This window comes from Hipposideros armiger, unplaced genomic scaffold (assembly GCF_001890085.2).
Source record: "Hipposideros armiger isolate ML-2016 unplaced genomic scaffold, ASM189008v1 scaffold_460, whole genome shotgun sequence".
Lineage (NCBI taxonomy): Eukaryota > Metazoa > Chordata > Mammalia > Chiroptera > Hipposideridae > Hipposideros > Hipposideros armiger.
This window is the reverse complement of record NW_017731810.1, coordinates 550,829-566,285: the sequence shown is the minus strand read 5'-3', so window position 1 is coordinate 566,285 and position 15,457 is coordinate 550,829. Positions and strand designations below refer to the sequence as shown.

The window sequence follows — 15,457 nt, the reverse complement described above, 5'->3', positions numbered from 1 at the left end:
GCAGCGTCACTGGCCCTCATATGTGGGATCCGAACCGGGGCCCTCTGGCGTCCCAAGCCAGCTCTCAACCATCGCGCCACTCGGCTGGCCCCCCAATAAAATCTTTTTTAAAAAATTAAATGAAATGTGTTCACGTGTATTTTAAGTTTTAACTTAATTTAAATTAAACTTTTTTCATTTATTTTGTCTCTATGATAGAATGGGAGGAAAGGGAAAAGGGCGACTGAGAGAAGGGACCTGATATGCCTAAAGCTGTGGTTAGTGAACTTTTTCTGTAAAGAGCCAGATAGTAAATATTTGAGGCACAAATGGTCTGGCACAGCCTCTCAACTCTGTCGTGATAGCACAAAAGCAACCACAGAGAAGTAGCGGGCATGGCTGAGTGCCAATAAAACTTTATTAACAAAAACAGGCAGAGGGCCGGATTTAGTCCAGGGGTCACAGTTTGCTGACCTCCGGCTGAAAATCACAGAGGTCTAACTCAGGGATCCCTGGAGCTGTGCAAGCAGAGGTTCTATCGCGGCCGGTACGTGATTCCTGAGCCTGCGTTTCTCCCCTGCATACCACACTGCCTTCAACAAGCAAGGCTCTGCAGAACCCCAGCGAGTTCTAACCACCCCCACTGCATCAGAACACTGGCTAACAATTGCGGGCCACCTATTATGCGATCAGAACCAAGCTCAGCTCTCCCCTACACTGCCCCTTCGATGGTCCCAACCACCCTGGGTGGCAGAAACAATTGATATCCCCATTCTACAGATGAGGAGACTGAGGCTTTGCAGGCTTAACCAAGCTGCCCAAGGACAAATTGCTGGCATGCAGCAAAATGGGAAAGCAAACTCAGGTCTGTGCCTCCAAGGCCTCACCACCTAACTAACCACAACTGCTCCTCTCTTGTGACATCTATGTCCCTTCGATATTGCGCTGTGTTATCAAAAACACCTTTCAAAAACCTGCAGGCCTTCACCAGAAAGTAGTTTTTCAAAAACAGGATGGAAGGGATCAGGGGAGGTGGGCGCCTGATTAGGAAGGAATGCAGGGGGTGGGTGAAGCACCCAGTGCAAACCCCTCAGAAGCCCTGCAGCTGTTCAAGAGTATCACTGGCCCCAGGGGAGAGTAGCAGGGGACAGCTATTGGCCTGAGTCACCTCCCCTGGAGGAGAGGAAGGCCCGAGACCAGTGTCTCCTGCCACTGAGTCTGAGCATCCTAAGTGGGGAGTACAGGGGAGGGGCACTGTTTCCAGGTGACTTGTGCAAGCCCCCCAGACCCTGACAGCATCAGTGCATGTCCCCAAGTGGCACTCTGGCCTCCCTGTTTGGTCAAAATGATCTCATCTACCTCTGGTCCACACCCTCCCCCAGCCTGCAAGGCCTCGCACGACCACCTCCAACCCACCTCCTTACTCCTGGCTCACTAGCCCCTCGGATCCTCTCTGCCCCTTAAAAGGCAAGTGGTCCCCAGTTCAGGCAGGGCCTTGGCCCTTGCTGTTCCCTCATCTGAAACTCTTCTCCCAAATTCTGCCCAGGGCTGGCTCCTTCTGGCCACTCAGCTCTCAGCCCGTACTCCTCCGCAAGTGGAGGAGCCAGAGTGGGCAGGCTGCAAATCTGTCTCTCTCAACCAGTGAGCTAAATACAGAAGATGCCAGCCATTCCTCAGACCCTGATGTCCACAGTCCACGGTGGGGTGGGGGCCCGTGGGGCTGCTGCCTCATCGGTAAAGGCCAGTGAATGAGGGTCAGGCCCCGCAACTGGTCTCAAGAAATTTAGCTCCAAGTCTCACTATTCACAAAAGCTTGCTGTGTGCCTCTGGGCAAGTCTCATAACCTCTCTGATTTCCTCTATAAAAATGAGGCGACTGGACTTGAACAATGGGTTTTTGCCTCTATTCTGCCAGGACACATATGCTCGTCATGATAATAATAGCTTACCCGGCCGAGAACCACCTGTAAGCCAGATACGAGTATAATATCTTACAGGGCTTGGTACTGAGTCACACACACACACACACACACACACACACGCACACACACACACACACACTGATTTATGTAAATATACATATATCCTCATTTATATATATACATCTATATACATTCATTTATATATGCATATACATATAAGTATTCATTTAATCCTCACAACAACCCCATGAATCAAGTATCATGATCATATCTATTCATTTAACCCTCACGGCCGCCCTAGGAACTACCATTGTCATCATCCCCATTTGCCCACTTTATAGGGGACGACGTGGCGCCACGAAGAGGCTTCATTTGTACCCGGAGCGCCAAGCGAGTGAGGCAGAGCCAGGGTTGCGCCCCTGGCAGCCTGGCCCTGAAGCCCCGCTCTGAAGAGCCTCTCCGCGACAAGACCCACTGCCAACTCAAAGCTGCTGCCACGGAGGAACCTGGATTCTGAACAGATTGTCCCTTAAAGAACATCTGCAGAGAAGTGGCGTCTCCTTCGACAGGGAGGTTGGGTACCAACTGCCGGGAGCCGGCTGCGCCTCAGTGTCTGACATGGCCAAGCGCACTGCAATTGTGACAAATTCTGAAGCTCTGACTGAGAAACCGATACTGCTTTATATCTTACGGAATCTTAATTCCCCTTTGGATGCCCCCCCAGTAGGACGAAGATCTTACACCCCTTCTAATAGATATATCACAGTAATGATATTTCATACACTAAAGGTGATTTTAGTCACACTACTTGTCTTTTAATAAAGGTCAAAGTACACACCCTGTAAATCTTAAGATCCTGCTTAGACAATAGTTTTTAGAATAATTGTTGGGTGGTCATGGTAACCATCCTTTAGGCGATTATGTAGAGGCTCAGGCCTTGGTCGCAGTCATTGTAGGTGGAGGGATTTGGGCGTAGTTGGGATAAGTTAGTTTTTAGCATAGAAAAGGTCTAGCTGTACCGTGGAGCATAAGAATCATGAGGAAGTAAAACCCTGATACTAATGGAACAATGGTTAAACTGCCCGGTATAAAAAGGGGCATGCTGTAAAATAAAGTGACACTTCTTCTTGAGAAAGCACTCCTGTGTCTCCTCGCATTTTTTCCTCACTGACTCCGCCTCCACCTGAGGGAACTCTTGGACTTGCAGGAGCTGGTCTCCCGCACCAACAGCATATAAGTCAACAAAAAAATCGCAGACCATTAACATTGAAACATCCCTTAAAACATCCTCAAAGCCACGCACCCACGGCTTTGTACACAACACCCCTGTACAGCACCCTCCAAACACCAACTAGACACGGGGGTCCGGGGTGTGTAATATGGACAGTGCAGGTGAGAGTGTGCTCGGCGTGCCCAGACGCTCACTCTTAAGGGGCACGTGGAGGAAGACGCCCTGGGGGGGGCTGGCAGAGTCCCATGTCCCACTCGCAGCCTCACTCTGGCACACATCATCTACCGGGGAGATGGCGGCGACCTCGCCTGCGCTAGGCGAGCCGGTGTTTGCGTTCCCCCGAAGCACGTGAGGTGCAACTGTGATGCCCCAGGGCTGAACCCCACTTGTAATGGCCACGGCCACCCCTGACATACACGACTGACCTTGGCCTTAATCTGGCTGGCAGCACATTATTGCCCTAGTTCCACACCCCTCTTGCCTTCCCGGCTCAAAGCAATGTTTGGAATACAAGGGAATGAAAGGGGAATCATTCCTGAGCCCATCTTGAATCTGCTTTCATTTTAAATAAAGCAGATCATGCCAGGTTAGGATGCTCCCTGACAATATCCCGCCGCTAACCGCTTTGAGTGCCACGGCCGGAACTGTGTGCTCGCTCATCTCTGAGGACCCTTCCAGGCCCAAGGTTCTGGGGCAGAGGTCATGAAGTGTCTCCCTGGCCTAAGCCAGCCCACAAATGGATTTTATTTGGATGGTGCTCTGTGTGTTCATGGAAATTGAGTGTCAATGTTTAAAAATTGGAGATTTCCCATAAAAATTTAGATTTCCAGCTTCTACTGAAATGGATGGGAGTGTGGAGACACTGGACCATGGCCGTGATGGGCTGAAGAGGAATAGCAGCTGTCTCCTTAAATGGGCCATTTTCTCCAGTTTGCCACACTCCCCACCATTCTCTACTGTCTTACACATACTAACAGTGCTTTCTTGACTTTGATTGGCCCTGGGGTTGATAACCTCAGTCCTAGATGTCCTGTACTAGTTCTCACAAAAAGGACTTCCGCTGGGAGACATGCACTGGTCAAACTGATCTGTTTCTCAAATAGAACACGTGCCATCCGACCTCAGGGCCTTCGCACATGCTGGAAGTGCTTCCCCTCTTTTCTTTGTCACCTCTGCTAAAATATCACTTCTTTGGAGAAGCCTTTCCTCTTCTCCCTCATGAGAACTACTCCTGTTTACACATTCTCCTACTTCTTGACATGTCTCATTCTTCGTAATTTGCAGTTTTTAATTACACATTTACTTGGGTGATTTTAAAAATGTGTATTTTTTTTTTAAGTATCTGGAAAAGTAGTACCTTCACAGGTCAAACAGTAAATCCCAATAGGACCAAAGGGAAGCATGTGGTTATTGTCCTAAGGGCTATCTTGTCATGCCTATGAGCTTAGTACTCACCAGGAGGGAGGCCTGGCCCATTAAATCTGACGAATAATGAGTGATGGTAGGACTTAAGACGGAAGAGAGGTATATTACTTTCCCACTGCTGCTGTGACAAATAACCACAAACTCAGTGGCTTAAAACAGCACAAATATATTATCTTGCACTTCTGGAAGGTCAGTGTCTGACATGGGTTCTACTGGGCTAACACCAAGGTGTCAGCAGAGCTGTGTTCCTTGCTGGGAGCCCTAGGGGAGAACCCGTTTCCTAGCCTTTTTCAGCTTCGAGAGGCTGTTCTCATCCTTGCCTTCCTGCATCTTCAAAGCCAATAGGTAACCTTAGGTCTTCCCACATGGCATCACCCTCTGGCTCTCCTCCTCTGTCCACCTCATGGTTACACTGGGCCCACCTGGAAAATCCAACAGGATCTGTCTCCTTATGTCACGGTTAACTGACTGGCAATTTTAACACCATATGCAACCTTCATCCTTCCCGCCATGCAACCTGACTTATTCACAGGTTCCAAGGATTCGGATGTGGCGATCTTTTGGGGGGCCATTATTCTGCCCCCCAACAGGAGGGATTTTCCTGACTGGGGAAGGCTCTCTGAATGATTCTAAATTGAGTTAATATTTTCTGACCATGTATCCGGGTCTTCAAAGAAACAATGATCCCCAACTACAGCGCAAGTGTGTTTGTTAACGGTGAAATTATAAAGTGAAAGTTTCACACGAGCCGAGACCTCCTCACCAACAGAGGTGGCACCTGCCTTCACAGAGCTGGCAATTAGATGCATTTTTGCATGTAAAATGCTTAGTTCGGGACCTGGCACACAGGAAGTGCTCAATAAATGATATTTTTAAATAAAGGGCGGGGGCGGGCTGTGCAGAACAAGACGGAGCCAGGTATCATTGACAATTTAGGTGCGCCTGACTCAGCATGAGAAGTTTTGTTCAACAAATGCTTAGTGGGCACCTACTCTGTGCCAGATACGGGGGGCAAGGCGCTTGGAACGGTGGACAAATCAAACAGCATTGCCCTCATGGACGTTTTTTTGACGCCAGAAAGACAGAAGAAAAAGGAGCTCCACTTACGTGCACAGAATGGACTGGTCCTCTCGATCTGAAAACAGAAAGAAAGAATGAATTAGAAGTAGCTCTGAGCTGATATGACGGCCCCTGGGCCTCCCATTCTAGCTCCTGCAAGCTGGCCCTACTGGGGGGTGACAAGGAGCCAGTTGGGCTCACTTCCCAGGGCTCAGGGGACAAGACCAAAGTCAAGAGGGCAGCAGGGCCCTTTTAGACACTGCTCCCGACCCCAGAGTCCTGGCGGCAGCCCCAGGAAGATGCCAGCGCCTGACTTGTTCAGGAGGCAGTGATCGCCCCAGCCCCACCAGCTCTGAGGAGTCCTGGGAGACCTACTCTGCCCAGATTAGGTCGTGGACTTCGGATCCAGGGAGAAGGGCGTCCACTTGGCCACATCCCTGCCCTGGGGCCTTGGGCAAATATTCTTAACCACTCCATGCCTCGGTTCCTTCATCTGGAATATGGGCGAGTGTACATTTTTGGTTGAAAATCCAGTATTCATTCCCTCTTGTTCTGGGATGGCCATCCCGTGTTCCTTGAGGAGACATGTCCTTTGTCCTACCCTTGTCATCATGTGTGTCTTGGTGGGGCTGCCCCTCAAACTTCCCCAACCAAGAGGTGAGCAAAGGGCCCAGGCTGTCAGTCAGGTTCTTGGGGCTGGACCCATGACAGGGAGGCACAGTGGGTGGACAGAGCCCTGAGAGGGCCTCGCTTCCTGCTCCCAGAGCCCAAGCAGCCCCAGTTTCTGCCATTTTCTGAGGAGGGCTCCCTAGTCTTCCCGAACCCCAGCTGTGAGCTCCCAGATACTTGTCCATAAATTCCTTTCTAGATAAGGGGCCGAGTTGGTCTCTTGCACGCCACCAGAGAACTCTGGTGGGTACAGAAGGCATCAAAAGATTAAACGCGATAAAGCAGTTGTTACTTATCACCTGCTCTCTTCAAGTGGCCCCAGAGAGTGGAGCCAGGCCCACGTCCTCCCTTATGAGAAACACGGAGAGGGTTACCAACACCTTTAATCATCAACCAATGAACCATAACAGAGAAATCTGAGCATCATAGCCACTGATGGGTAATGCCAAAGCAGCAAGCATTTCTGCAGTCGTTCTCTGTCTCCATCTCACCGTCAAAGTGCTCAGCCCCTCATGGTCAAAAATCTCCCGGATCCTGCGATGCCCTCCTCCAAACCCCTTCTCCGAGGGATCTTTCTGACACACAGAGGGTCCCAATCACTCCCTTCCTTAACACTCTTCTGCTTCGGACATTTCTTAAAGACAAATTCACCATATGACCCAGCAATTCCACTCCTAGGAATCTACCCAAGAGCCCTGAAAACGTGTCCCTATGAGACTTGAACACGAATGTTCACAGTGGCGTTATCACAATAGCTAACAAGTGGAAACCACCCCAACATCCATCACCTGGTGAAGACAGAAACAGAATGGGGACCGAGCCATGCAACAGAATATTATTCAGCCATAAAACCCACGAAGTACTGATTCATGCTACAACCTGCATGACCCTCCAAAACATGATGCTACGTCAAAGAAGTCGGACACAAAAGGCCAAATATTGTATGATTCCATTTATATGAAATGTCCAGAATAGGCACCTCTATCGAGACAGAAAGCACATCAGTGGCTGGCAGAGGCTGGGGGTGGGGTGACTACGAATGGACATGAAGGATCATTTTGGGGTTCTCAGGCTAGATTGTGGTGGTGCTGACATAACCCTGTCAATTTACTAAATGTCATTGACTTTTACACTTCAAACGGGTGACTTTTGGGTATGCAAATTTTATGTTAATCTAGCTGTTTTTAAATATTCCCATGGCTCCCCAGCGCCCTTAGATAAGGCCCTCCTGAGCATGGCATCTTAAGCCTCCCAGGACTGCCCATCGGGCACTTCTGCCCCCTCACTGTTAGTGCCCCAGCAGCCCCACCTAATCAGCCTCCGAACACACTCCGTGCCTCCGTCCAGGCTGTTCCCTCTGCACAGTAGGCCTGTCCCTCCTTTTCCTGCCCACTTCCTGTTACCTCAGTCTCAAAGACAACACATCTTTTTTTTTAAAGATTTTTATTGGGGAATTGGGGGATTGGAAACAGCGCTGGGGAATTGGGGGAAGGGAAACAGACAAGTTGCTGTCGTTTTGTTCTTCAGTCTAGTTGTGGAGGACGTTGCTTCACTGGCCCAAGTTGGCACCATCATTGCGCTCTTCCCGGGCGAGGCAGATCAGTCGCCGGCTTCTGGACGGCCGCTCACTGCGGCTGCTGGCGGCTCACGCTGGCTGCTGGCTACACACGGTAGCCCATGGCCACCCACTGCAGCAGGGGCTGCAGCCTACACCGTGGCCGGCGATTCATGGCAGCCCAGCTCCAGGTTGAGCTGTTGTTCAGCATCTTAGCTGTGGAGGGCAGTGTCACTGGCCCTCATCTGTGGAATCCGAACCGGGGCCCTCTGGCGTCCCAAGCCAGCTCTTAACCAATGTGTCACTCGGCCGGCCCCATGACACATTTTCTAAGAAGCCTTCCCCAGTGATGAAGTCAGGGGGCGGCTTGGCTGTAAGTCTCTGTCAACACTCCCAAGCTACTGCAAATAGTCAACTTTGCCAGAGGGACTAAGCCCCCCCAGCACACCCCCTCCAAATCATCAACTGCCACCTCCAAAGTCCTCCCAGATAGACGCTCTGGGGCTGTCCCTGGTCCCGCCCATCCCCAAGATTAGCCCTGAGCCCCTGACACAGAGAGTTTAGCTTGTGAGCTTTGATAAAAGCCAACCCCAAACCTAGAAGACATGAGCTTCTTGATGGGAAAGCTCAATATATACACAAGAAACGGACTCATTCATTCATTCACACATTCATTCATTCATTCAACAAATAGTTTTACGGCATCTACCAGGTATCAGACATACCAGGTATGCTAGGCCCTGAAAATGCCACGTGATCATACCTAACACTTGGTACCTCCCCTGTGCCATGCATTGTTTTAAGTATTTACCTGTATTAACTCGTTCAATCCTCACACATCCTATGAGAGAGGCTTTTTTTTAATCCTCATATCACAGATGAAGAAACTGAGGCACAGAGAAATTGTAAAACTTGCCCACAGTTACACAGCTAGTAACTGTGGATGCCTCTGGATGAGGCAGGATGTGAACCCAACACCTACTATTTACTGAACACCTACTATGGGCCACACACATTGTCAGGTACTTCTCATGTGTGGCCTTCGATCCTGACCTTTTTAGAGTTGAGGAAACTGAGGTTAGGTAGCCTGAAGTCACACAGCCACTTCAGAGACCAACCCAGGTTTTGAAGTGAGTCAGAGGCTGGGCTGTTTCTGCTTTTCCAAGCACAGGACAGTGTTCCAAGCGGCCCAGGCTCCAGGGGGATTAGGGAAGGTGTTGGGGGACAAGGCTCGGGGGGGCCAGCCGGGACCAGCCAAGGGCAGGAGTGAGGCCTATTCCCCAGGTCAGGGAAGCAGCTGTGGGAAGAAGGAAACCAGGGTATGAGACGGCCTCTGGATTGGAAGAATCTGCTTCCCAAGAATTGGCGCGCAAATCTGTAGACCTGTCCCGTCACCACTGCCACACTCCATCTCAGAACTAATCACTTCTGGCCCAGACCCTCCTCCCCTGTCTTCTGCTTCTGCCTGTGCCCCCCGCCATTCTCACAGGGCAGTCAAAGGGGTCTTCTCTTTCCTCTTGCAAATTTTTTAGATTGTGGTAAAATATACGTAACATAAAACATACTATCATGACCATTTTTAAGTGTTCGGTTCAGTGGCGTTAAGCATAGTCACATTGTTGCATAACCATCAACACCGTACATCTCCAGGACTCTCTTCATCCTGCAAAACCGAAACTCTGCACCCATTAAACATGAACTCCCCGTTTTTCCTTTCCCCGAACCCTGGCACCCACCACCCCACTTTCTGTCTCTATGAATTTGATTCTTCTAGAGGCCTCATGGGAGTGGAATCATACATTTGTCTTTTTGTCACTGGCTTATTTCACTCAGCATAATGTCCTCTAGGTACATCCACATTGCAGCAGGCGTCAGGAAGTCCTTCCTTTTTAAGGCTAAATAATATTGCATTGCATGGATACGCCATATTTTCTTTATCCATTCATCTGTTGATGGACGCTTGGGTGGCTCCTACCGCCTGGCCGTTGTGACTAGTGCTGCTATGAACACGGGTGTACACACATCTATTAGAGTCCCTGCTTTCGCCTCTTTGGGGGACATGCTCAGAACTGCTGGGTCGTATGGTAACTCTGTTTAGCTTTTTGAGGAGCTGCCACACTGCTGTCCACAGTGGCCGCACCATTTTCCATCCCCACCTGCAGTCCCTAGGGACCCAGTTTCTCCACATACTTTCGGTGTTTTGAGAGCAGCCATGCTAAAGGGTGTGAGGTGGTACTGCGCTACAGTAGAAAGATCTTAAAACGGCTGGGGGATGCCATGCCCTTGCCAAAACCAGCTGGCGAGTCCCAGTGGCCACCAATCTTCCCACCATGGTCTACGAGGTCTGGCATGATGTGTCCCGCACCCACTTGCCTCACTGGCACCACTCTCTCATTATCCTCTCCCCCCCCACACACACACCCCACACACCTTCTCTAACTTCCTGTCCACAGGGGAGCACACCACACCCTCCGGAAATTAACCTGTTTACTTCCTTCACACCACTTAGACCCATCTGGAATGATTTTCTATGTTTGTTTGTAGATTTTTTTTTTACTTGCATTTCCCGCTTTTTTCACGCTTGTTTTTGTGCTCATACAACCGCTGTATAAGACGCACCCAGTTTTTAGACCCCAAATTTTTTGAAAAAGGGTGCGTCTTATCCATGGGGAAGTACAGTACTTCTGTCCTGTTCACATTTGTGTTATGAGTCTGTACAACCGTTCCGTCATCGCATCCAAAATGGTCAACAGAAAAATAGTCTTCATTGCCCTTGAGGAAACCATTATAACCATAAAGCTTAGGAACATGAGAAAAACAATCGCCTGCCCATCACCGGAGCTCACTGTGCCAGGGGCCTGCACTCGGCGACTCATTAAATTCCCACAGCGGCCCCTGACGTGGGCACTGGTATCGCCCCCAATTTACAGATGAGAAAAAGAGAGCACAGAAATGAGACGACCTGTCCAAGGTCACAGTGGTGGGTTGAACGGTGGCCCCAAAGGATATGTCCACTCAGAAATTCAGAAGGTAACCTTATTTAGAATAAGGGTTTTATAGATGTAATTAGAGGTCTCTAGATGAGGCCCTCCTGGATTTAGGATGGGACCTAAATCAATGGCCGGTGTCCTCATTTATCAGAGAAAGAAGAGGAAGATGAGAGACACAGGGGCGAGGCCATGTGAAGATGGAGACAGAGATTAGAGCAATGCGTCTAGGAGCCGAGGAACGCCAAGAGCTGCCATCAGCCACCAGGAGCCGGGAGAGAGGCATGGGCTGGGTTCTCCCTCAGAGCCTCTAGAAGGAACCAACCCTGCTGACACCTTGATTTTGGACCTCTGGCCCCCAGAACTGTGAGAGAACAAATTCCTGTTGTTTTAAGCTACGCAGTTTGCAGCGATTGTATTACAGCCCAAGAACAGGAACAGTCACACAGCCATTATGCGGCAGACTGGGACTCAAGCCAAGTCTGCATGACCCCAAAGGCCTTGCTTTTTACTGTGGTGTGGCTTTGCCTTCCTCAGAGAACCCACACTCGTGCACTGGTGGCACATCCTTCCTGGATAAAAACAAGAAGAGAACACTTGAACTTTCATCTCCACCATATATTCTAGAAAGAGACGGAAGTCAGGGTCACCCCTCTTGTAAACGGGATGTCCGCAGAGGGAGGCACCGTGCGTTGGCACAACCACCAGCTCCTTGTACTGTAATTAAGGCAATGTGGGTGCCTGGGGCTCCAACTTCCACCCAGATGGGGAAATCCGGGAACAGAGCTAATCGGAAACCAATTAAAAACTGATTCCGGAATGGCCAGAGGGGCGAGAGGATGGAGAAAACAAGACCCTGTGATCAGGACACAGGCAGACAAGGAGCCCCTGGGGCTGGTCCAGACAACCTCCACTATTTTAAGGAACGATGTTGAGACTGACAGACGCATGGGCTATCTTGATCTATCAGCTTCGGGGAGAAAGGCAGGCTTTCCCAGCAGCCTTGGGAAGCTTGGGCCCGGAGCTCATGAGATTTATAGGGTCAGATGCCTGTCCTGAGGCCTTTCCTGACAGGTCCCCAGGAGAGGGAGCCGGCTCCTGGGGAAGGCTCCGTGCTGAGGGCGCCTGGGGGACCTCTGGCCTGGGACATTCCCATCGGAAACACACCGCCTCCAAGCGTGGGAAGCTAACGGGGCTCTGGTTATGGGCAGAAGAGGGGCTCAGTATGGGTACTGCTGGCTGACCTGTGTGGAGCCCGGAAAACTGATTTCCTGGGACTTTCTGATTCCTGCCTGAGCCTGAGCTTGTATCTGACACAAGAGAACAGTTCTCAGAATGTGCAAAGCAGGCCCCCCACCCAATTTTTGCACACATTGTTTCTTCGGCCCAAAGCATCCTCTCCACCATGTCTCTTGCTACCTAATCCATTCTTTTTTTTTTTTTCCACTGAGGTGAAATTCAAGTACCATAAAATGAACCACGTAAAAGCCAACAATTCAGTGGCAGGTAGTTCACTGACAGCATTGTGCAGCTAATACCTCTATCGGGTCCCAAGATACTCAAATCAGCCCCAAATAAAACACCCATTAAGCAGTCGTTCTCCATCCCCCATTCCCCATAACCCCTGGCAACCACCAATCTGCTTTCTGTCTCACTGGATTTAACTCTTCTAGACATTTCGCACAAGTACAATCATAAATGGCCTTTTGTGGCTGGCTTCTTTCAATGACCACGTCTTTGAGGTTTGCCTCTGTTATAACACGTTTCAGAACTTCATTCGTTTTTCTGGCTGAATAATATTCCATTGCGTGGACAGACTACATTTTGTGTATCCATTCATCCACTGATGGGCACTTGGGCTGTTTCTATCTTTTGGCTACTGTTACTAGCGCTGCCATGAATATTCCAAGTGCAAGTTTTCGTTGGAGGACCTATTTTTCAATTCTTTTAGGTACAGAGCCTAACCCATTCTTGAAATGTCACCTTGAGAGTCACCTCTTCTAAGATACTTTCTCTGACTCCCTAGGGCTAAGTTGGGGGCCTTCCTACGGCATGCCCCCTCCAGGACTGCCATGGACAGTGGTACAAGTTGTATACTGCATAACTCCAGGGGAACCATTCACACCGGTCACTTTGGATTTGCATATTTATTACAACAATCTTGCAGCAGATGGAGGAAAAGTGCCTCGAGAAAGGAGTGCCTTTTTCTAATTCTACAAAGGTGCCACCATGCCTAGAGGTGGCCCTGGCTCCCGTAGCCCAAATGTCTCCTCCATTGTAGCACTTAACCTCATTATGATCATTATTTCACCACAATACTTTTTAGGAAGGAAGGGTACATTTGGAGTGGTAATGGACCAGTTATCCATGATATGACAGGCAGAGTTTTTCTTTTACATCTTAGGAAACATCCGGCTACTTTCCATGATTTATAATAGCTAAAAAGTAGAAATAATAAAAGTGTCCATTGGGCCAGCCGAGTGGTGCACTGGTTAAGAGCTGGCTTGGGATGCCAGCTCTGAGCAGCAGGGCCCCGGTTCGGATCCCACATGAGGGCCAGTGACGCTGTGCCCTCTACAGCTAAGATGCTGAACAACAGCTTAACCTGGAGCTGGGCTGCTGTGAGTTGCCAGGGATGGCGTAGGCTGCAGTGAGGCTGCAGTGGGCTTCCATAAGCTACCATGGGTGGCTGGCAGCCAGTGTGAGCGGCCGTGAGCTGATGTGAGCAGCCGTCCAATGGCCAGCGAGCAACTGCCTCACTGGGAAGAACGCAATGATAATACCAACTTGGGCCAGTGAAACAATGTCCTCCACAACTAGAATGAAGAACAAAAGGACAGCAACTTGTCTGTTCCCCCCTCCCAATTCCCCAATAAAATCTTTAAAAAAAAAAAAAAAATGTCCATCGACTGGTAAAAGGATAAACAAAATGTGGTCTATCCGTGCAATGGAATATTACTCAGCCATAACAAGGAATCAAGCGCTGACATACGTACAACATGGATGAACCTCAAAGACATTATGCTCAGTGAGAGAAGCCAGACACAAAGGGCCACATATCAAATCATCCATTCCATTTATATCAAATGTCCAGAATAAGCAAATCTGTAGAGACAGAAAGTAGACTACTGGTTGCCTGGGTTTGAGGGTGGGAATGGCAAGTGATTACAAATAAGCACAAGATGTCTTTTTGGGGTGACAGAAACATAAAATTAGATCATGGTGATGGGTACATTACACTGTAAACTCACAAATAACCAGTGAACTGTATACTTAAAATGGATTAGTTTGTGGCATGTAAGTTATACCACAATAAAGCTTTCTTTAAAAACTATGTTAATTTCATACCATCTCTGAATCAAGAGATCTGACTCCTTCATAGTCACACAGATCTACTAGTTTTCCAACAGTTACAAATCTGCTTTTAACGTGTCTCCTACTAGCCCATGAGCTCCTGAAGGTCAAGGGCTATACCTGACCTTGGGTGCCAGGAACAATGTTTGACACATAGCTGGTACTCAGTAAACGCTTGTTGATTTCAATATCTCTCTCTGTCTCTCTCTCTCTCTCTCACACAAACACAGAACTGAGCTACAAGCAATGGTAAACTCTTATTCCTGTATTAACATACTTGCTCAGCAAACAAGTGGTGAGGCCCTACTACGTGCCAGGAAACACCAAGTTCACTGAGACCTACTTAGTCTGTGCTTTTGAGAAGCTTATGATCCATTGTGGGAGTCAGCCCGGCAAAGAGATGCCTGACTGCGAGATGTGAGCAATGCTATGAAGGGCTACAGAAGGTACAGTTGGTCTTGATGCTCCCTGAGACAGAGACAGGAAGTCTTTCCAGCTGAGGTGACAACTGAGCTGCCTCCAGAAGGATGTGTAGGAATCCCGAGGGAGAGGCTCCAAGGAGGCAGAGCATCCCCAGAAGAGGGCCTGGGACGCGGCAGGTCAGAGGTGGGAAGGACCCGACAGACGGCCGGACTGGAGCCCAGGTCTGGCTCAGTGTCCCAGCCCAGAGCCCTGGGGTTGGTGAACCTTCACCCCCCATCCTTAAACATGCCTCCCTCCTCTCCTCCTCCTCCCTGGACTGGGGGGTCTGGCCTTGGATGTGCACGTCTGCACATGAGCTTTCTGAGGAGATAAAGGGCTCCGTGCTCCCCCGCCCCCGCAGCAGGCCTGAATACTCTCAGGAGACGCCAGCTCCCCACAGACCAGCTATTTCGGCCCCGATCCCAAACACCAGCTCATGGTTTCTGGCTGAGGAGCCAGAGGCCCGCAGGCTGACCATAAAAGGACAAAACCGAACAGACCCAGGCTCGCGGCTTCTCTCCCTTCCGTCCTGTGCCAGGCTGCTGTGGGACCCAGCAAGAAGCGGGTAGCCAAGCCCGCGTCCCTGCAGGGTCACCTTTATCCCCGGGCCAGTGAGCCTCCACGGTGTGCAGAAAGTGGCTCCCTACCTGATGCCATACCTGAGCGTGGATGCCAGAGAGTTCCAGACCCAAGGTAAATGTCAGTGCTGGGCCTCGGCCATGGGCCCTCGACAGATGACAGCTAACACTGGCTGCACTTGCCCTGACCAGGTTCTGTGCTCCCCACGCACTGTCCAAATCAACCCTCACAACAAC

General features: G+C 49.9%; 1 protein-coding gene across 6 annotated transcripts in view; it reads right to left on the bottom strand.

The window, feature by feature from the left end:
- Positions 1–15,457, bottom strand: part of MYH11 (myosin heavy chain 11) — a 117,044-nt gene that overhangs the window by 58,613 nt on the left and 42,974 nt on the right. For all 6 annotated transcript variants that reach the window (XM_019666084.1, XM_019666087.1, XM_019666088.1 and 3 more), the window contains exon 4: positions 5,664–5,691. In XM_019666084.1, the coding sequence (XP_019521629.1) occupies positions 5,664–5,691 (28 nt within the window). The remainder of the gene's footprint in view (positions 1–5,663; positions 5,692–15,457) is intronic.